This window comes from Bubalus bubalis, chromosome 11 (genome assembly GCF_019923935.1).
Source record: "Bubalus bubalis isolate 160015118507 breed Murrah chromosome 11, NDDB_SH_1, whole genome shotgun sequence".
Classification (NCBI taxonomy): Eukaryota; Metazoa; Chordata; class Mammalia; order Artiodactyla; family Bovidae; genus Bubalus; species Bubalus bubalis.
Genome location: NC_059167.1, coordinates 95,757,760 through 95,780,517, shown reverse-complemented (window position 1 = coordinate 95,780,517; position 22,758 = coordinate 95,757,760). Strand labels below are relative to the sequence as shown.

Genomic DNA, 22,758 nt, shown 5'->3' with positions numbered 1-22,758 from the left:
AACACAAGGGTATCCTCTGTTGTTTTGCTGGAGTCAATTCAATAAATAAGATGAATTAAAAACTGGAAACAAAATAAAACTTCATTGTCAGATGTGTTTGTATTTTTTAAAATCTACATTTAATAAAGGAGTTCAAGGTTATGGCTACAAGATCAATGTACAAAATCAGGAGCATTCCTATACAACAAAAGAGCAAATTAGGACATGTAGTAAACATAATCTCTTTCATGATAATAATCTATAAGGGACCTATAGGGTCTGGGGAGGTAGGGAGGTGGTGTCATCTATCAGAATTTGTTGAGTACTTTAAAACTGCCAAGTATTACTGAAGGACAAACAGTATGTCTGAGTAAATTAAAGAGTGATCCTAGTCAGGAAGAATAGCTATTTTAAAGATAACTATTCTCCCCTAATTCTGTAAGTTCAATAAAACTCAAAACTTCTCATGGTTTTTCTTGGAAGTTGTTAAGTAGATCCTAAATTTTATATGGAAGAGCAAAGGCCCAAGAATAACAAGGTAGAATGACAGGCCCTAGTACATATCAACATTTATTAAAAAGCTGTTGTAATTAATACCATATACTAATACAGTAGTATTGCTACTACTGAATTGGAAAGACTGATGCTGAAGCTGAAGCACCAATATTTTGGCCATCTGATGCAAAGAGCTGACTCATCGGAAAAGACCCTGATGTTGGGAAAGATTGAGGGCAGGAGGAGAAGGGGTGGCAGAGGATGAGATGATTAGATAGCATCACTGACTCCATGGACATAAGCTTGAGCAAACTCCAGGAGATAGTGAAGGACGGGGAAGCCTGATGTGCTATAGTCCATGGAGTTGCAAAGAGTTGGACACAACTTGGTGACTTAACAACAGCAACAATAGAGTTGTATTGGCATGGATATATACATTTTAGACAACTCAGTACAAAAAGTATCTGCTATTTAATGAACGGTGCCCGAGGTGCTGCTGTCCATGAGGATGCAAAGAGTCAGACACAACTTGCTGCTTGCAAAGAGTCAGACACAACTCAGCGACTGAACAAACTGTGCCTAAACTCTGACCTTCCGACTGATTGCTCAGCTTTTCCTGCTCTAAACCATTTTGTGCATTTATTGAACATTAGCCACAAATGACGTTTTCATAATGTCACCATTATGTTAGAAACAAAAGATGTCAAAAGCTCTCAGCTCTGTCCAGGATCAGCGGGAGTTGAGAAGAAAGGTAGGATTTTCAGCATATGATGATTTCTGTGGTGCAAACGGGCTTCCCTGGTAGCTCGGCGGTAAAGAAAACACCTGCAGTGCCAGAGACACTGGTTCGATCCCCGGGTCAGGAAGATCCCCCGGGGAGGAGAACATGGCAAGCCACTCCAGTATTCTTGCCTGGAGAATCTCATGGACAGAGGAGCCTGGCGGGCATAGAGTTGGACACGACTGAAGTGACCGAGCACACATGCATGTGCAAATACCATGACAGATTTCAAGCTATTGACATGATGTCAATCAGTTCACAAAATTCCTAAAAATTTAACAATCAGCTCTTGGTTGCCAGTACAAATGAGCTCCTACAAATCACTGTCCCTGGCGCACACTAAACTCAGGTTTGACGTTCAAGGACACTGAAGTCACACAGCATAGCTTGTAGTTTCCTCAATAAACCAAGCTGCTTCTCCCTTCTGGTTTAATGTCAGTTGCTCCCTCTGTCCAGAATGTGATTCCTGAATGCCCCTTTGTCCTCTGCATACACAGTAAACACACATGACCATTCATCAAAAGACAATTAGCCCAAGGATCACCATTCAGCCCAGGGACCACTTTCAGGAAATGGTCCCTGCGCTCTAGGAAAACTGATCAGTCACTCCTTTGTGCCCCTGTTTCTGAAATGTTCTTTGCTGTGACTTTGCTGTGGTCTCTCTCTACTGGGTTGTAGGCTGCTAGAGATGCTGTCTTTCTCTGATCTCTGAACTCTAAGCACGAAGTACAAAGCCTGGCACTTAGCAGACATTAACTATTATTTGTTGACATATAAATGAATAAATAATATTTGTCCAAAGACTGATGTCTGTTACTATCTTACCATATTTTCTTTGGAAAGACAGGGTGATGGCTGACATAGATGGCTGCACTCAAGCTGGGTCATAGGGATGGGCATTCCAGGAACAGGGAACTGCACTTCTTCCCGTTTATTGGGTAGTGGCTTGTTTTAGAAATGGTTTATTACTCTGTTCTTTCAAGGTAGCTTGGAAATATTTGGTAAAAGGCTCAAATTATGACCATTAACTTAGGGCTTTAAAAAAATGCTTTTTGAGGAAATTTCTCATTTTGAAAAGTGTGTCTGGTGCTGATTTTTTACCCCCATTTTGAAAAGCAATTATATGTTAGAGCATCCCCGGTGCTGGTAGGATGTCCGTGAACTTCACAGAGAGGTGGCGTTTATATCCCTGGAGCAAAAACTGGGTTTTTTTTGTTGGATCATTAAGGGATAATCACCTTTGCTTTGTAATACACAGTTGAATTACCAGTGTTCAAGAAAAACTCAAGTGATATTATAGGGAGTATTGAAAACATGATCACATTTATTAAATCATAATATTGGACTGTTCCCCTTACAAGTGTGAGGTAATTTATTTTCTAAAATTGTTGCTATCTACAGAAGGCTCAGGGAGACAGAAGATAATTCAGAGGCAAATAGTTTTCACCCTTTCCATCTAATCGCAGTCTCTTAAGTTTGTCATTATTGCAAACTCATATATACCTACGTATACATATGCATAGATGTACATACACCACATGAATTTGTGTGTATATATTTGTTTGTATACACTTTGTTTTGGGGGGCTCCAAAATCACTGCAGATGGTGACTGCAGCCATGAAAACGCTTGCTCCTTGGAAGAAAAGTTATGACCAACCTAGACAACATATTAAAAAACAGAGACATTACTTTGCTGACAAAGGTCTGTCTAGTCAAAGCTATGGTTTTTCCAATAGTCATGTACAGATGTGCAAGTTGGACTATGAAGAAAGCTGAGTGCTGAAGAATTGATGCTTCTGAACTGTGGTGTTAGAGAAGACTCTTAAGAGTCCTTTGGACTGCAAGGAGATCCAACCAGTCCATCCTAAAGGAAATCAGTCCTGAATATTCATTGGAAGGACTGATGCTGAAGCTGAAACTCCAATATTTTGGTCAACTGTTGCGAAGAACTGACTCATTGGAAAAGACCCTGATGCTGGGAAAGATTGAAGGCGGGAGGAGAAGGGGATGACAGAGGATGAGATGGTAGGGATGGAATCACCAACTCAATGGACATGAGTTTGAGTAAACTCCGGGAGCTGGTGATGGACAGGGAGGCCTGGAGTGCTGCAGTCCATGGGGTTGCAGAGTTGGTGACCACTGAGCAACTGAACTGAACTGATACCTACTAAACACACACACACACACACACACACACACAAACTCTGCCAAACCTATATCTGTTACTAATTCTGTCAGCCCTTGTAACACCACTTCTTTTTATTCCTTTTGTCAAATCTTCAACAGTTGCCTAATCTTTGGCCTTCCAATTTACTTCTCAGCTTTCACCAGTTTCTTTCCTTTCACTAAACCATAGACAATGCTTTCCTAACATCACTCTTATTTCTCTGTGTATGTGTGTGTGTGTGTGTGTGTGTGTGTGAATAAGAGGTGGGTCAGTTCTGGGGTCAAATCTAGTTCTGTTTTATAAGGCTTTTTTTTCACTCTCAGAATATGCTAAACTTTGAAACTCCTAATTCAAGCACACTGTGTTTATGTATAGTAGGGATTCAGTGGCGATGTCCTGGCTGTTCGCTATTCTACATTTCTTCCTTATTATTCGAATTTTAGCTAGGCCTACAATTGCCCAGCATAGTTTACTGCTGCTGCTGCTAAGTCACTTCAGTCGTGTCCGACTCTGTGCGACCCCATGGACTGCAGCCTACCAGGCTTCTCTGTCCATGGGATTCTCCAGGCAAGAACACTGGAGTGGGTTGCCATTTCCTTCTCCAATGCATGCAAGTGAAAAGTGAAAGTGAAGTCGCTCAGTCATGTCCGACTCTTAGCGACCCCATGGACTGCAGCCTACCAGGTTCCTCTATCCATGGGGATTTTCCAGGCAACAGTACTGGAGTGGGGTGCCATTGCCTTCTCCGAGCATAGTTTACTATATTTCATTAATTCTTTACTTTCTAAGCCACTACAGTCCATGGGATCGCGAGGAGTTGGACGCCACTGAGCCGTGAACACTTTCACTTTCAAGAAAGAATACCCAAGATGGGGAGACCAGTAGGTTACCACTGCAGTTAAAATGGGATACCAAGGTTTTCCATTTTCAAAGAGGGAACTGAGTCGTACTTTATTCAAAAGAAAATTCTGGAAGCCCATTTAGAATTGATTCAGTACTGAAGATCCAGTAGTGTTGGTTTTATAAAGCTAACCTCGACAACTCCGATTGTCTTCTATTCAGTTCAGTTCAGTCGCTCAGTCGTGTCCGACTCTTTGTGACCCCATGGACTGCAGCACTCCAGGCTTCCCTGTCCTTCACCAACTCCTGGAGCTTGCTCAAACTCATGTCCATTGACTCGGTGATGCCATCCAACCATCTCATTGTCTGTCCTCCTCCCGCCTTCAATCTTTCCCAGCATCAGGGTCTTTTCCAATGGGTCAGTTCTTTGCATCAGGTGGCCAAAGTATTGGAGTTTCAGCTTCAGCATCAGTCCTTCCAATGAACATTCTGGACTGATTTCCTTTAGGATGGACTGGTTGGATCTCCTTGCAGTTCAAGGGACTCTCTCAAGAGTCTTCTCCAAATTGTACACAGAACCACCTAATGTGGCCGGGACTTTCCTTTTAATTTCTCACCGCAGGTGCTTCCAGCACAGCGCGCGCCACACCTGAAGGCGGCCGCGCCGGGGCAGGACTGCAGCCTCGGGCGAGGCGCCCGCGGAGGCGCCCGCAGCGGAGAGCGGGCCCTGGTGTGCACGGTGCCCGCGCGTGGCGGGCCTCGGGGTCGGACGTGGAGCCCGCTCGCCCCAGGGCGCAGGGCGGCGGCGAGGGGGCTGCGGGAGGACCTGAGGGGCGCGGCGGCCGGCCCTAGAGGGGCCTGTCCCGGGGCTGCAAGCAAGAGCGGCCGCAGGAGGAGGCGGCGGCGGCCGGAAACGAGTTCCGTGAGTCCGGATACAGGCCTGGAACTCCCTCGGCGGCGGCGCGGGGCGGGCCTGGGGAACTGGTTGAGCAGCTGCGGGTGCCCCAGGGACCCGAGCCCATCCTCACCCTTGCGGCCTAGGTGGGCTGGGTTTCAGCTTTGGGATCCACACCCTCCCAAGGGTTGGCTCACGTTTCTCAGGACGTTTTATTTCAGGTTAACCCTGCACTGTAGATGGAAGGAAAGTGTTCCTCTTTCAAATTAAGGAAGAGGATTTTCGAAGAAATGATTCAGCCCTTTTACAAATAAGGAAAGAGTTTTATGTGCTGTTATCTCCTACAGCCTGAGCCTTCACTAATTTATTGTGTGACCTCAAATAAGTCACCTCATTTTTCTGTACTTTAGTTTTTAAAGCTCTGTGCCTTGGGAATAAATTTCCAGCATAAACTGAGGGATGCTGTTTAAGAGTCTTTGAAGTTAAGCATGACATTGAGTCTCTTAACAGGCACACCATCCATGTCAGCTCGCTGCGATGGCCTCATTTCCCAAAGACCAGCCTTGGGTGCAGAACATCAGTTTCTTAAGATAGTCTTCGGTTAGTTCACCCATCCATCCATCCATCCATCCAGCTAGCCAGCTGTTCTTTCTAGAAATATGTTCAAGAAAGGACTATGTAAATGCACATTTTAGATGTAGAGATGCAGAGAGAGCATGGCATAAAGATGCAGAAAGTAATATGTAAATGAACATTCTAGATGTAGAGATACAGACAGAGCATATTCTGGCCCAAGCTCAATTTCTGGTTGTAGGGGGTTGATAGATAATGAAATAAGTAAGCAAATAAATGTATGAGATATTTTAAGGTAGTGGTAAATGCTATGGAGACTATGGAATAGAGTGATGTGATTGTGACAGGGGAACAGGAGATGTGGTGATCAGGGCAGACAGGATGTTTGAGCCAAATCGCTGAATGATAGGAAGGAATCAACCATGGGACCGTCCTCAGCGATCAGTGCAAAGAAATAGAGGATAACAATAGAATGGGAAAGTCCGGAGAGCTCTTCAAGGAAATTAGAGATACCAAGGGAACATTTCATGCAAAGATGGACACAATAAAGAACAGAAATGGTATGGACCTAAAAGAAGCAGAAGATATTAAGAAGAGGTGGCAAGAATACACAGAAGAACTATACAAAAAAGATCTTCATGACCCAGATAATCACCATGGTGTGATCACCAACCTAGAGCCAGATATCCTGGAATGTGAAGTTAAGTGAGCCTTAGGAAGCATCACTATGAACAAAGCTAGTGGAGGTGATGGAATTCCAGCTGAGCTATTTCAAATCCTAAAAGATGATGCTGTGAAAGTGCTGCACTCAATATGCCAGCAAATTTGGAAAAGTCAGCAGTGGCCACAGAACTGGAAAAGGTCAATTTTCATTCCAATCTCAAAGAAAGGCAATGCCAAAGAATGCTCAAAGTACTGCACAATTGCACTCATCTCACACGCTAGGAAAGTAGTGGTCAAAATTCTCCAAATCAGGCTTCTGCAGTACATGAACCGTGAACTTCCAGATGTTCAAGCTGGATTTAGAAAAGGCAGAGGAACCAAAGATCAAATTGTCAACATCCATTGGATCATCAAAAAAGCAAGAGAGTTCCAGAAAAACATCTATTTCTGCTTTATTGACTATGCCAAAGCCTTTGATTGTGTGGACCACAACAAACTCTGGAAAATTCTGAAAGAGATGAGAATACCAGACCACCTGAGCTGCCTCTTGAGAAATCTGTATGCAGGTCAGGAAGCAACAGTTAGAACTGGACATGGAACAACAGACTGGTTCAAAATAGGGAAGGAGTCCATCAAGGCTGTATATTGTCACCCTGCTTATTTAACTTATATGCAGAGTACATCATGTGAAATACCAGGCTGGATGAAGCACAAGCTGGAATCAAGATTGCCAGGAGAAATATCAATAGCCTGAGATATGCAGATGACATCACCCTTATGGCAGGGTGAAAAAGAACTAAAGAGCCTCTTGATGAAAGTGAAAGAGGAGAGTGAAAAAGCTGGCTTAAAACTCAACATTCAGAAAACTAAGATCATGGCATCTGATCCCATCACTTCATTGCAAATAGATGTTGAAACAGTGAAAACAGAGGCTGACTTTATTTTTGGGTGGTCCAAAATCACTGCAGATGGTGATTGCAGCCATGAAATTAAAAGACATTTACTCCTTGGAAGAAAAGTTATGACCAACCTAGACAGCATATTAAAAAGCAGAGATGTTACTTTGCCAACAAAGGTCTGTCTAGTCAAGGCTGTGGTTTTTCCAGTAGTCATGTATCAATGTGAGAGTTGGACTATAAAGAAAGCTGAGCGCTGAAGAATTGATGCTTTTGTTGGAGGAGACTCTTGAGAGTCCTTTCGACTGCAAGGAGATCCAACCAGTCCATCCTAAAGGAAAGGAGTCCTGAATATTCACTGGAGGACTGATGCTGAAGCTGAAGCTCCGATACTTTGGCCACCTGATGTGAAGAGCTGACTCATTTGAAAAGACCCTGATGCTGGGAAAGATTGAAGGCGGGAGGAGAAGAGGACGACAGAGGATGAGATGGTTGGATGGCATCACCGACTCGATGGACATGAGTTTGAGTAAACTCTGGGAGTTGGTGATGGACTGGAAGGCCTGGTATGCTGCAGTCCATGGGGTTGACACGACTGAGCGACTGAACTGAACCGTGGGAAGTTTGGGGGGGAACAGCATTATAATTAAGAGGAATAGCAAATGCAAGGCAGGAGTGAAACTGATCTATTGTTGAAAAAGGAGGAAGCAGACTTCCCTGTTGGCCAGTGGTTAAGACTCCACCTGACAATGTGGGAGACTCTGAGTTCGATCCCTGGTGGAGGAGCTAAGATCCAACATGTTGGTGTTCTGCAACTAGTACTGAGATTTTGTTCCGTGCAAGGGAAGATCCTGCGTGCAGCAACCAAGAGCAAGTGCAGTTAAATAAATATTTTAAGAAAAAGAAAGAGGAGTAAGAGCAGACTATTTGAATATTAGGTATTGCAGGGAAGAGCGGATGATATTGGTGTGGTACAAAGAACCAGTTCAGGCAAGGCCTTGATGCCCTGAGAGAGGAACTTAAATTTGGTATTGTTGGTGTTTTAAAATTGTAGCCATTCTAACAGGTGCGTATTGGTATCTCCTTGTGGTTTTAAGTTATGTTTCCCTGATAGATAATAATGCTGAACATCTTCTCATGTGCTTATTGCCATCTATATATCCTCTCTGGTTCCTCTTTGTTCCATTGAAGTCTTTTCCCTATTTTTAAATTGGATTTTGTTTTCTTACTGTTGAGTGAGTCATTTGTCAGATGTGTGATTTGCACATATGTTCCCCCAATCTATAGGTTGTCTTTTTTATTCTCTTAACAGTATTTTTCACAGAGCAAAGTTTGAAATTTTTCTAAGGTCCAATTTACTATTGTTTTATTTACAGTCATGCAGTTGGAGTCATGTGTAAGACAGAACTCTTTGCCTAATCCCAGTTTATGAAGCTTTTCTCCTGTGTTTTCTTCTAAAAGTTTTATGATTTAAAAAAAAAAAACAAACTTATTTCTTTGGCTTCACCAGCTCTTAGTTGTAGCAAGCAAGATCTTCGATCTTTATTGTGGCATGTGGGATCTAGTGCCCATGTGGGAACAGGAAGTCTTAACCACTGGACTGCCAGGGAAGTCCCTTTTCAGCTCCTTTATATTCCAAAATAACAACAAACAACAACAAAGAAGCAAACAAACAAAAAACAACTCAGTAAATCCTGGAGTCTTCTCTAAGCTATTTAATAAAACCTGCCATCTGAATATGTATTATGTATGTGACCTGTACATACAGGACCTAGAAGCTTCCTTTGTGGCTCAGGCAGTAAAGCGTCTGCCTACAATGCGGGAGACCCGGGTTCTGGGTCAGGAAGTTCCCCTGGAGAAGGAAATGGCAACCCATTCCAGTATTCTTGCCTGGAAAATCCCATGGACGGAGGAGCCCAGTAGGCTACAGTCCATGGGGTCGCAAAGAGTAGGACACGACTGAGCCACTTCACCTCATGTGACCTGTAATGTTCGTACTGTATAGTAATATTAATGTTTCTAGTAAAAGTGAAATCTCCTTTCATGTAAATGAAAATAAAACATGTTTATCACTTTTAACCTTCATTCATGACTATTTATATGATGTGCTGTGTTTCGTGGTTTTGTTTCTGCAGATCTGGCATCCCACAGGGTTCTGCGGACAACAATTTTATCTCTGTAAGCTTGTATAGAGTATTTGGGCTCCTCCCTGCCTAATCTTGTACAAACATTTTATAAACAACGCCCCTTGAGAAGTCAGTGGCCACCCTCCAACCTCCTAGAGCTATATTCTGCATTGCTGACTTCAGGGTGGTCCTTGAGAATAATGTTTTGTTTGGGATAGGAAGATGTTTAAGGCTGTGAAAACACTTGCAGTGTGAGGAGAACGTGGAATCTTGATAATACAGCTTTATAAAATATTGAAGCAAGTTCCCACACCCCAAATAGCAGACTGTGAAAGGCTCAAGGCTGTTGTTTCAGGTTTTTAGCCCCAAGGTTTGCCACATGAGGTTTGCTTTCTCTTCAACCCTCTTCGATTCCCACAGTCATGCTTGCTTGCTTGCTTTCAGAGCTGCCAAATGAGAGAAGCTTCCAGAATGCTGCTAAAAGCAATGATTTGTATCTTATGGAGAAGCTGTTTGAAAAGAAGGTTAATATTAGTGCTGTGAACAATGTGAGTAGAAATCACAGATGTGACAAGTGATAGCAGTGTGAGTTTACACCGTGCAACTGAAATAAAAATAAACGCGATTCTGCTAAATGAGATGAGGGGGAGCGCTTTTGTTGGCAATTCCAGAATGTTTAAGCTGATAGTGGAATCAAGCTGTAAAGAGGCTCTGGGTGTTTTAATTGTTCTAATCTGAGGGGACGTGCCCAGGGTCTTTATGTGCAGCTGTGCTAAGTCTATGGGTGGGCAGTGTAGCCAGGTGTCGAGGTTATGGGCCTGGACTTGGTCCTGGATCATAGCCTGTGGATCACTTTGGCCTCACACATTCTGGAAAGGCAGAACATCTTTTGCTATACAGTTCATCATTGTTTTCTCATCAGTGATGTGCTTTGTGGTTGGAACCTTCCAAATGTAAAATCCAAAGGAAAGTACGGGTTTGCTTTTTACTGCTTGTGGAATATAGTACATCTGCCTGTTGGGCAGTGAGGCCTCTCCTGAGACCCGGCTCTCACTTGTTCTTCCGTGCCTGGTTTAGGGGAGAAGTCTCACTGCCAGAAAAATGGATTGCTTAGTGCTTGGTTTTGCGGATTTCCTGACAGCCCCACAAGGCAGGGTTCATCAGAGTGAACAGACTGGAGGCTGTCTCTGTTGTTTAGGACGATTTGTGGAGAGTGGTTCAAGGTGGGGATGGCAGAGGTGGGTTGGATGCTAAAGGAAGCGTAAACTTTAAGAGACCTGCTTGTGCAGACTCCTTCCAAGGAACGTGGAGGGCTCTGGCAGTGTGTTCCATTGTTATATGATTTTGTAAAATCTGAAAAAGGAAGAAATTTAAACTGCCATCAGTTAAGCTTTCTGACTCTGGCCTTAAAGAGGGCTCCTGAAAAGTGTAAACTTCATGTTCCGCAAAGCCTGGATCTGTTCCAGGCAGTGAGTCATAGAAGCCGAGGTGTGCAGTGGAAGGATGCTTAGCAGTTGTGCATGTGTGTATGTGAGGGGATTTGTCTATCTGTATATATTGTGTGCATGTCTGATATGTTATGTGTGAATATCCTGTTCATTATACATAGACATCCTAGAAAGAGTAGAAAAATGGCAAATTTTTGCAGTAGAACAATTTTAGGAACAAAAAAGAGGAAAGGAAACAAGAAAGGAAGGGACCAAAAGAAATAAGGGTCTTTGAAGGTAATATCTAGATTAACTGTTGAATAAGTAAAGCAATAACAATTTTTCTAAACAGCAGGAAATAGATATTCCAATATACCTTTCAATAACCCTTTGAAAATTTTTCCATATAACTTTCTAATATTTTAAACCATACTTTTATATAAAAGTACTTAATACACTAAAACTAACAGCCACTGTAGCAAGTTATCATAAACTCCTGGTGAATTATATTATAGTTTCTAGTGACATCTTTTTTAGTCCTGTTTACAGCAGATTGCTGACATGGTTGCTTGTAGAGTTCTTTAAAATTAGTGATGGCAAAGATGAAAAAAAAAAAAAATGGAAGTGATTTTACTGTTACCTTGGATGCTATTTTGGTTGTATCCTTATTCACAAATAAAGTTAAAGGGGAGTTTCTAAGCCCAAATTGGACATACTAGAATGTAGCTCTAGACTGCAAACAATAGCAAGGGTACCTCATGTTTTGCCAAGCCTAGTTTATCACCGATTTAGCTACTAAGGAAATCAGATGTTTAAACAGTTCTCAATGGCCATATTTTTGCAATAATTTATTAATGAGAATCAAAGGATAGTAAATTCTTTGGAAGCAAAATCAATGTCCAGAATGTGGGGAATATGGCATGTGTTTTACTTACAAGCCAAACATCCTTTGTCTGAAGCACATCCGACTGTCTCCAGACATCCTGGGGGCACCAAGTTGGCTTTTCTTTGCAGCAAAAGATAGTCATGCTTTTTTTTCTGTGTGTGTCTTTCCTTCTTTCCTTCCTTCCCTCCCTCCCTTCTTTCTTTTTGTTTCTTTCTTTCTCTTTCTTGATTTGTTTGATTCAATACAATTTACAGTCCAAAAAACTACAGGGGAATGAGCTACATATGGACTGAACTTCTAGGAAAATTTTTTGTTATGCATTATGAGTACATCCTACCATTATTAATGATTGCATACAGGAAAAATACAGCTTTTACACTCTAGTCAAAATCTATTATATTGTTACCATCAGTCATAGGTTATGCAGTGGATTTCAGCTTGATGTATACACTCCAGTTGGTTGCTAAATTCTCTGATGTTGTCTAATAGAAGAGAAATGTAAGATTATGCTGGATACAGTTCTCATTGCTTTTAAAGAAAAGGCAAAGAGTAGATAATCAAAACACAAACACCTGGTTAAAAAAAAAAATTATGGCCACTTCAAGAACCAGGAATCTTAAGAAGGCGAAATACTAATCAGATGACTGAAGACACAAATTATGTTTCCTCAGAAGAACCTCACAGTCTTGCATTTTGCAATGGGGACAAATCGTTTATCTGCTGTGGGTTTCTTGCTTAATCACAAGGTCAGGGTGGTTATTCCTGATAAAGTAAGCCCATCATTTGGTAGAAAGGATTCAGTTCAGTTCAGATCAGCTGCTCAGTCATGTCTGACTCTTTGCGACCCCATGGACTGTAGCACGCCAGGCCTCCCAGAGTTTACTCAAACTCATGTCCATTGAGTTGGTGATGCCATCCAACCATCTCATCCTATTTCGCCCCCTTCTCATCCTGCCATCAATCTTTCCCAGCATCAGGGTCTTTTCAAATGAGTCAGCTCTTCACATCAGGTGGCCAAAGTATTAGAGTTTCAGCTTCAGCATCAGTCCTTCCAATGAATATTCAGGACTGATTTCCTTTAGGATGGACTGGTTGGATCTCCTTGCAGTCCAAGGGACTCTCAAGAGTCTTCTCCAACACCACAGTTCAAAAGCATCAATTCTTCAGCACTCAGATTAGAGCATAACTATTGTAAGGGGGAAATCTGGTCACTTAGGTTATCTTTTCTCCACATACACACAAACTGTTTCCATTGACAGTATTCATTTTGGAAAGATCTCTTTAAAGAATATGCATGTCATGTGCTCTTTGTATTTGGTGACAAAACTGTTTCTTCATTACCAATAGGACTTAGGCTTTTGCTTATTTCCCATGTTGACCTTATGTCCAGTAGCATGTATTTGTAAGGATAAAATAGTTGCCCAGAGGATCAGTTGCATAACCCAGAGGTGAGGACTCTGTTTCAATGTGGGCAGCACCTCCAAGTCTGGGGAAGAAGGCCACGAGGTAAATGGAAGTTCTTACTCCAGATGTGGACAAAGGCTCCCAGGTGGAGGGTAGGTGGTGCTTAGAGAATAATACAAACATCTACTCTGAAAGCTGCTTTCAGTTCAGTTCAGTCACTCAGTTGTGTCTGATTCTTTGTGACCCTGTGGACTGCAGCATGCCAGGCCTCCCTGTCCATCACCAACCCTGGAGCTTGCTCAAACTCATGTCCATCGAATTGGTGATGCCATCCAACCATCTCATCCTCTGTCATCCCCTTTTCCTCCTGCCTTCAATCTTTCCCAAAGTGAGGATCTTTCCAGTGAGTCAGTTCTTCACATCAGGTGGCCAAAGTATTGGAGCTCCAGCCTCAACATCATTCCTTCCAGTGAATATTCAGGACTGATTTATTTTAGGATTGACTGGTTGGATCTCCTTTCAATCCAAGGGACTCTCAAGAGTCTTCTCCAACACTACAGTTCAAAGCATCAATTCTTCGGCGTTCAGCTTTCTTTATCATCCAACTCTCACATCAGTACATGACTACTGAAAAAACCATAGCCTTGACTAGATGAACCTTTGTTGGCAAAGTAATGTCTCTGCTTTTTAATATGCTGTCTAGGTTGCTCATAACTTTTCTTCCAAGCAGCAAGCATCTTTTAATTTCATGGCTGCAATCACCATCTGCAGTGATTTTGGAGCCCCCCAAAATAAAGTCAGCCACTGTTTCCACTATGTCCCCATCTATTTGTCACGAGGTGATGGGACCAGATGCCATGATCTTACTTTTCAAAATGTTGAGCTTTAGGCTAACTTTTTCACTCTCCTCTTTCACTTTCATAAAGAAGCTCTTTAGTTCTTCCTTGCTTTCTGACATAAGGGTGGTGTCATCTGCATGTCTGAGGTTATTGATATTTCTCCCAGCAATCTTGATTCCAGCTTGTGCTTAAACTACCGCACAATTGCACTCATCTCACACTCTAGTAAAGTAATGATCAAAATTCTTCAAGTCAGGCTTCATCAGTACATGAACCATGAACTTCTAGATGTTCAAGCTGGATTTAGAAAAGGCAGAGGAACCAGAGATCAAATTGCCAACATCCGTTGGATCATCAAAAAAGCAAGAAAGTTCCAGAAAAACATCTATTTCTGCTTTATAGACTATGCCAAAGCCTTTGACTGTGTGGATCACCACAAACTGTGGAAAATTCTGAAAGAGATGGGAATAGCAGACCACCTGAGCTGCCTCTGGAGAAATCTGTATGCAGGTCAGGAAGCAACAGTTATAACTGGACATGGAACAACAGACTGGTTCCAAATAGGAAAAGGAGTACGTCAAGGCTGTATATTGTCACCCTGCTTATTTCCCAGCATACATCTCAGTAATCTGGGGTGTGTTTTTTTTTTTTTTTTTTTTTTGCTTTTCCATACCTGAACTTTACTGAAAATAAGAGAAGACATAATGCAGTTTCAGTGGTAGCCCAAATTACTGGTAAAGGCTTATACACTTCAAAATGGAAGGCCCCCACAGAACCTCATTCCTTGTTTATTGATTTGTATGCTATACGTTTATCAAACTGTCTTCCAGGTTTACAAATAGAATTGATCACAAGAGGCAAATAAGATGTTCTGAGAAGGCTTACTTTTTGGACGGCACATTTACAGAAGTTATAGACGAATTTTTTTATGTAGTACCATGTTTATTGGATTAAATACTTAACCATTTAATGTACAATTGTACTACTGTTTTTATTAGGGTCTTAGTTTGGACTGATGTAAGAAATGTACCATAGGCTGGGTGGTTTCCACAACAAACATTTATTTCTCACAGACCTGGAAACTGCAGAGTCCAAGATCAAGACAGCAGCACTTCCAGTGTCTCATGAGAGCCACTTCTGGTTTTCTTCACTCTCAGTGGAGAGCAGAGCGAGGAGTCAAGCTGTGTCTGTTTATAAGGGCACTAATCCCGTTCATCAGGGCTCCACTCTCCTGACCTAGTTAGCTCCCAAAGGCATGATTTTCAAATCCATCACACTGGAGACTAGACTTAACATATGAGTTATTGAGGGACACAAACATTCAGTCCAGAGCAGGGTCCTATATTTTTAAAAAATGAAAATGTATCAATGACAGAGTTTTGGAGTGTTGGGTACCTGTCTCATTTCCCCTATAAACCCTGTGGGTTTTCTTGTTTTTATTGTTGTTTGCCTTCATTTTAAAAGAGATTTATTTAAGAATTTTTTTCAGCTTTGTTGAGGTATAGTTGAAAAATGAAATTGTGATACATTTAAAATGTACATAGTGATGATTCAGTGTGTGTATACATTGTGAAAAGATTCCTCCTATCGAGTTAATTAACACGCTCATCATCTCCTTTCTTTTTTTGGTGAGAACATGTAAATTTCACTTGTATAAAAGTCTTATGAACTACAGTCACCATGTTATACCTTAGATCCTTAGACCTTATTCATAGATTTTTTGACAGAGATAAAAGGAAATAGAAAAGCAGACGCATGAACTTACAGATAAGGATCCTGAGGCTTAGAGTTAACTAAGCTGAGCAGGACTGCAACCTTTGGAAGTGGTAGAGACAGAGTTTGAGGTCAGTTTGTTTGAGTCTACAGATCATGCTCGTAATGTCTGCTCTGTAGAGTTCTTTAACTTGGGGCCTAGGACTCAGGCCTCGATTTTCCCCAAGTCACAGCCCTTCATTCCCACCTCCCTGAGATAACCAGTGTTAACTGCTAGCTATTTCCTTTCACACTTGTCTGCCTGCTCATCTGGTGTACAAGTCTGAGTCCCCCAGCATCACTGCGGGTCAGTAGGTCTTGAGCAGAATCTCAGCCTCTCTTGTGTACATGTATGTGTATACACACACTTACATGATTTTATATAGAGAGTGCATTTTAAATAATTTATATATAAGTAGAATTCTTTTTATACCTTCGGTCTTCTCTGGGTTTCCTTTTTTTGCGTAGCTTCCTCTTCTCCAGTAACTGCATTTAGTAATGTAGGATCTGTGTGTTTATTTTGGTACTTTTCCTCTTGCTCATAAAATCATATCCACATTGCTAGCTTTCCACCTACTTACCCACTTACAATAGATATAGATACATACATAAGCACATATGAGTTTTTTCTGTCATTGCTTGTTTTATAAAAAATGGGATTGTATTATGTTTTCTCTGCATCTTATTTTCCACATTTAATAGCTATCTAATGGAAATTTCTCCAACTGTTATAGCCCTAATTATTTTTAATGCCTACCTGATGTGGTGTGACTGTTCCCTGATTTGTTCAGTGCTCCCATATTGATGGACATTTATTTACCTTGCTGTCAGTTTTAAGGGTTGCAATTAATAACCTTGTTTATATAACATTATGTCCAGAAATGTATTTTCACGGGATAGAGTCCCAGGAGTGGGATTGCTGGTTGTATTTAAAATTTTAATAGATATTGCCAGATTGTTTAAACTGAAATGGTTTAATTTCCACTAATATCTTAATAGAGTACCTTTTTTGGTCCTTGTTGATTTGTAAGGATACTTCATATATTATAGAAAGTAACCATTTATCCGCATTAAGTTACATTTTAAAAATCTATCATTTGTTTACTGACTTTGTTTATCAACTTGTTCCTTCTATAACTTTTGAATCAAAACACTATACATTATAATCTAAACTTTCTTCTAGTATGTTTATTGTTTGTGTGCTTTTTGTGTATGTATGATATGATACAGGATTTAATTTTGTTTTTTTCCAGATGATGAATCACTTGTACCTATATTACTTTTAAATGTATTCATTTTCCCCATAGAATTGAAATATCACTTTTGCTGAATACTGAACTCTCTCATTTCTTATCTTCAGCACTTAGGTATTAACCTGGCTTTTGTTGGTTGAGATAGTGTGGTGGCTCGCTCAAGTGATGGGTTCCTTTCTTCTCTTTTCTTCAGGAAGCATGGCTTGACAGTACTTCACCGTGCAGCCTGGTCTGGAAGTCTCGAGAGCATACTCATGTTGATTAGAGCTGGAGTGGACCAGAGAGCCAAGAGGCAGATAGGTAGGTGGATCACACCCGGACATAAGTCCTCTCTCTCAGTGCAGGAGGGGGAAAGTTACACAGTAATTACCTCCCCTCCCCTGGCTCTCTTTAGGATGGAATGAATGCCCTCCACTCTGCAGCTCAGAGCAATAGCGTGTGCATCGTGGACCACCTCATTCAAGATCTTTACCTGGAAGACCTGGGCCAGCCTGATGAGGTGTGTTAGCTGTGGGTCTCAAATAAACCCCACTAAATTGCACTGTCTTCCTGTCCCTGCTGGAACTACCTGAGCAGCCGGCACAGACGGACCCGGCCCTGTAGCTGACTCCTCTTGCAGTCTGGCAAACCACAGAGCAGAAGGCAGTTATTGGTGCTGGTGGTGGCCTTGGTGCCTGCATGTGGGCAAGGCAGGAAGTAATGAAGAAGCAGTCTCTACTTCCTCATCCTGGCCACGGGGTGGACAGGATCCACCCTGTGTGGGTGTCCGTATCTTACTCTGTGATGCCTGGCCTTTTGGGAATGTACTTAACCCAAGGCGGTGCTGCAATGAGCCATGGAGTATACGGCAATTGCACCATATTGCTCTCTATTTTTTTCTTTTCATAAGAAGCATGGGAATAATAATAACAGCTGCAGCAGCTCTAGTGGTAAAGAACCTGCCTACAATGCAGGAGACGTAAGAGATGCGGGCTTTGATCCCTGGGTCTGGGAGATCCCCTAGAGAGGGCATGGCAACCCACTCCAGTATTCTTGCCCGGAGAATCCCCGTGGACAGAGGAGCCTGGTGGGCTGCATACAGTCCCCGGGGTCACAGAGCTGGGCATGACTGAAGCAACTACACACCACTTATTGAATGTTTATCCGTGTGCTTGGCCCAGAGGAAAGCTGTGTCCACACATTATTTCAGTAAGAGCTCTAGAGCTTGGCACATATGGATGCTTAACAAATCATTGCTGAAAGACTTAAACTGTTAATCCCCATAGTAATCCTATAATGAAGAAACATTTTTATTTATATTTGAGGAAGTCGAGGCTCAGAGACACTAAGTACCTGGTCTGAGGTCCCCAAACTGGAAGGTGGCAGAGCCAGGCTTGAATTCCGATCTGGTGGCTCCAGACACCTTGCTGTACTGTCCCCCTTCTCAGAGGACCGTGGGCACTGCCCATGCGCTAGGGAGCAGCCCTTTCCAGGCTTTCTCACAAGGCAGTGCCCTCTGTGGGGTGGGCATTTGGATTTCAAATGGGACCTCCTCTTCACTGTGCCTGCTGAACTTCATTCTCCATTGAAGACTCTCTAGAAGTTAATCAGTAATATTCATTTTATTTCATCTCTTTTAGGAAACTTTCACATTTTTTTACCTCAATCTTAAAAATAATAACAAAAACTTTTGACAAATGAAGTCTATACATTTCTTTTACTTCTTCTAAGTACGACTGAGCAACCATACATTTTATAGCCTGGAGGCAGACAGACTTGGGCTGAGGTCCAGGCGTTTATTAAATATGTGGGTTGAGCAAGTCCTGCAACTGCTCAAGTCCTCAGTGTTTGCCTCCGTGCAATGGGAAGAATAAAACCTATTTCACGGTGGCACCAAGGCATGATTTTGAGGGATGTCTTGACGTCCGTGTCTCTTTCTATCAGCAATATCTCCATTCTTTGATGTAAATGATTTTCATACTTCCTCAATCTTGTGTACAGATACCTCTGCCTGTGAGCAAAATGGCAAGCCATTCTCCCACCCCTTTCCAATTGGACACCAACCCTAAGCCATTCCCATGTAGCAGCATCAAAGCAGCCATTGCCGGGATGCTTAAATGAGTTAATGACGACAGAGCACCCAGCAAAGAGCCTGGCACAAGGTCAGTGCTCACTGAACGGTAGTTGTTGTAACAATTATTATAGGGTGACACGCTGTCTGGTTTCCTCAGACTGACAACCACCATCAAACAGCATTTAATGTCAGGATGAAGAAGTCAGACACTCCAGTTTGATCCATGCTAACTGGGAGTGTGGCCTACCATTGAATTCCATTCAAATCAGCAGATGAGTGTTCACAGCTGGTTTTGTATGAGACACAGGACTGTCTTCCTTTTCAGTGGGCTCTGGAGACAGCTGTGTGGGGAGGATCAGACAGGCTGAGGGGGCTCAATGACCACAGCAGGTTTACGGGGCGCCTTCCCCACTTCTGCAGCTTCTGCTGGCCTTCCTGTCTGTTATCTCTTCAGCTGGCTCTGAGTTTGCCCTGTCCCACTCCTCTCCCTCCATCTCTGACCATTTGCTGGGGAAAAGACTGAAGAACCCTGACTATGCAGAGCCAGGTGTTCAGCTGAAAGATCCTAAAACGAAGCTGCACTGAGAAGCATATGCAGAATGAGCAAATCTTGAGTCCCCTGGGTCATCTAGGGAGAGGCGTCTCTGAGTCCCATTCCTAAAGAAACCTGGATTCTTCCATGGGAGAGACAGGCTGTCCTTTTCCTGAGATCTGTGAGTGAGGTCAAGGATATTAGCCAAAGCCAGTGGGAACTGGGATCCAGAGCTCAGGGTCCGCTAATTCATTGTTGGTACCACATTTGTATTTGCTTAAAGATACTGTGGAGCTCATGAAATGCACTGAATGGAAAAGACTGCTCCACCTTCACAGCTGCCTTTCTTGCCCAGTTTCTTATCCACAGAAAGTGACTGAGAGCCTGTACACCTGCCCAGAGTTACTAATCCTTCTCATTAGCCTTGGAGGGAACTCCAAAAGCTCACAAGGAAAGCCGAACAGGGAGGAGGTTTTTATTAATCAAATGGATGTAAGTAGGCCCAGAAGACATTGGGTAGGACGGCAGAGATGGAGGGCACTGGGAAATATTTTGAGGTTTCTCCCAACTCTGTAGCTCTAAAAAATATGTGGCCCCTCCAGAGGAGAGAGATTAGAGCAGCCAGGAGAAGTTAAGGGTTAAGCAATCCAGATATTTTGACTCTATGTGTAACTTCCACCCAGTGATCAAAAATAAGTACTCAGACCAAAAAGTTTGGAGAGGGAGGGACACTAAAGGGAACGGCCTCAGAGGCCACTTATGTATCTGGATATTTACAAAGTCTGGTGGTACAACATGAGGTTGGTTCCAGCTGTGTAAAGAGAGGAACTTCCATTGGTTTAAAGGAATCTTTACAGGAAATCTCTAGAGGTCCAAATGCAAAGAAACTCATCCTTGTTCAGAAGGCTGGAGATAATGAGCATGAGGATCTGAGAAGACAGTTTCTTCTGTGGACCTGTGGTCCACACCTCACAGCCCTGAAAGTGAAGTCGCTCAGTCGTTTCCGACTCTTTGCGACCCCATGGACTATAGCCTACTAGACTCCTCCATCCATGGGATTCTCCAGGCAAGAATACTGGGAGTGGGTTGCCTATTCCTTCTCCAGGAGATCTTCCCAACACAGGGATCAAGCCCGGGTCTCCCGCATTGCAGGCAGACGCTTTAGCATCTGAGCCACCAGGGAAGCTCAAGTGTTTCTCTTCTAACTAGGCAGAAAGGCCCCACCAAGATTTCATCAAACCTGTTGCCTCTCGTCTGGGGAGAACTGACCCAGCGGCTCCCATTCACAGCAGTTCCATGACTTCAGAAGCAACGCACTGCTCTTCCGGCACTTTTTGCTGAATGTTCTTTTTCTCTCTCAAATATCCAGTTATGTAGGGACCCACTGCTTTCCCCTTTTGCTGAATTCAGCTGCGAATTCCTCATAGCAGAGTGAAGGGAAATTTCATGAGGAAGACACGCCCAGGAGGCACCAAGCTCCTCGCGCTGGTCTCCACCGGCCTCCTCTCCTGAAAAGCCCTCCAGGACACCCTCTCTGGGATCCGTGTGGGAAGGGATGGTCAGGTTGGACTTTGGGTGCCCAATTAATGGCTGTTTGTGAAACTTTTACTCAACTTGGTGACTTGTCAAATAACCCTGCTGCTGCTAAGTCGCTTTAGTCGTGTCTGACTCTGTGCGACCCCATAGACGGCAGCCCACCACGCTCCCCCGCCGTTTTTTTCCGGCCTGCGCAGTTTGAGGGATCTTAGTTCCCCTACCAGGAAAGGAACCAGCAGGGAGTGAAAGCTGGAGCCCAAACCACTGGACCCCCTGGGAATAGCCAAAGCTCCAGTTTTAAACAGGACACGGCTATGAGTTTTTCTCAAACGGCAGAATATTCCAGAGTGTACATCTTGGACGTGCACGGTACAGAGAGACAAAACACCTGTGCGCCCACCACGCAGTTCAAGAAAAAGGAAATTGTCAAACTTTGAAAACCCTCAACCCACCGAAGGGAGGAACCACGGTCATGAATTTGGTGCCAATCACTTGCTTTTTTTTTTTTTTTTTCTTTTTCAACTTAACAGCAAAGTCTGTAACAGAACTCAAACTCAGACATACACATACACAAGACATCTGAAACCCGGGTCTCCGCTCGGCGCGGCGTGTGGACGCCAGCCCGCCCGCCCGCCGCATCGCCCCCTAGTGCTGACACAGGGGCGCTGCGTGGAGACAGCTTTCCCGAGCGGAGAGGCCGCCCACTCGCCTTATTTGCATACCCACCGTGCCCTGCACACCGTACACGTTTAAAATTATAAAACTTCAAATTTTCTTTTACCTATGTGTTCTGAAATTAGACCATTCTTTACAGAATAATCTAGAAATTTTTGTTCAGGCACTGGCTCTCGGTGTTAACTAGTCACTCTCACTGTTCTAGGAGTTTCTGTTACCCGAGCTGTGAATTGCAAGGCTTTAGGTCATACTCTGGTTTCTCTTCAGAGCGTATAAATCTTTCGCCTTTTACTAAAGATTTCCGTGGAGAGGAACAATTCTGAGTTTAAAACTAATTTTTTGAGGCCTTGCTTTGGCAAGGCTACTTATATTGGTTAATAAAAGACTTGGGTTTGGTTAGGAGAGTGTTTGTGCTTGTAAGAAAGAAAGATATCTAAAGAGGAAAAATTTTCCAGAGAAGAAAGTGGTAATTTATTTCAGTGTTATTACTTGGACAATCTCATGTGCAGATTTCAGTAGGTCGTAAGCAGAGTCAGATACTACTCAGCAACTTATGGGAAGTAAGGTTGTTAAGAGGTGTATTTTTTTGCTAGTCTTGTGGGATTAGAGAGTAATCCGCAGTTGTGTTGCTTTGTTTTGTTTTTTGGACGATAAACACATATCATCGTTTCTTTAATGTTTAAGCTCTTGCACTAGATTTTTACAGGCTGGTGAACACTGATAAATTATTTCTCCCCCAGAACTATAACCACTTGTTCCTGCACAGTATAAATATATGGTTTATATTTATAACCCTAACTCTAACTTTAATATACATCACCATTTTATCAATTACATAATAAAACAAATTGTCAAATATCCAAATATTAAGTTACAAAGCTCAAAAGGTATATAAAGTATTAAATGTCTGCTCAATTCATTAGCTGAAACCCACTTTTTTTTGCAAGAGAGGCTGGAAATCACACTTCAAACAAAACTAAGTCGG

General features: G+C 42.7%; 1 protein-coding gene and 1 non-coding gene across 2 annotated transcripts in view; both read left to right on the top strand.

Moving 5' to 3' along the window:
• Positions 1-4,849: 4,849 nt before the first annotated feature.
• Positions 4,850-22,758, top strand: part of ANKDD1B (ankyrin repeat and death domain containing 1B) — a gene marked incomplete at its 5' end in the record, with an annotated part of 67,310 nt that continues 49,401 nt past the window's right edge. Inside the window, 6 exon segments of the mRNA XM_045162169.1 lie at positions 4,850-5,105; positions 5,108-5,185; positions 9,861-9,964; positions 12,401-12,499; positions 17,175-17,273; positions 17,372-17,476. Coding sequence (XP_045018104.1) covers positions 4,850-5,105; positions 5,108-5,185; positions 9,861-9,964; positions 12,401-12,499; positions 17,175-17,273; positions 17,372-17,476 — 741 coding nt within the window.
• On the top strand, positions 22,021-22,136 carry LOC112577892. The gene has a single exon (XR_003102091.2). It is a non-coding gene; the product is annotated as a U5 spliceosomal RNA (small nuclear RNA).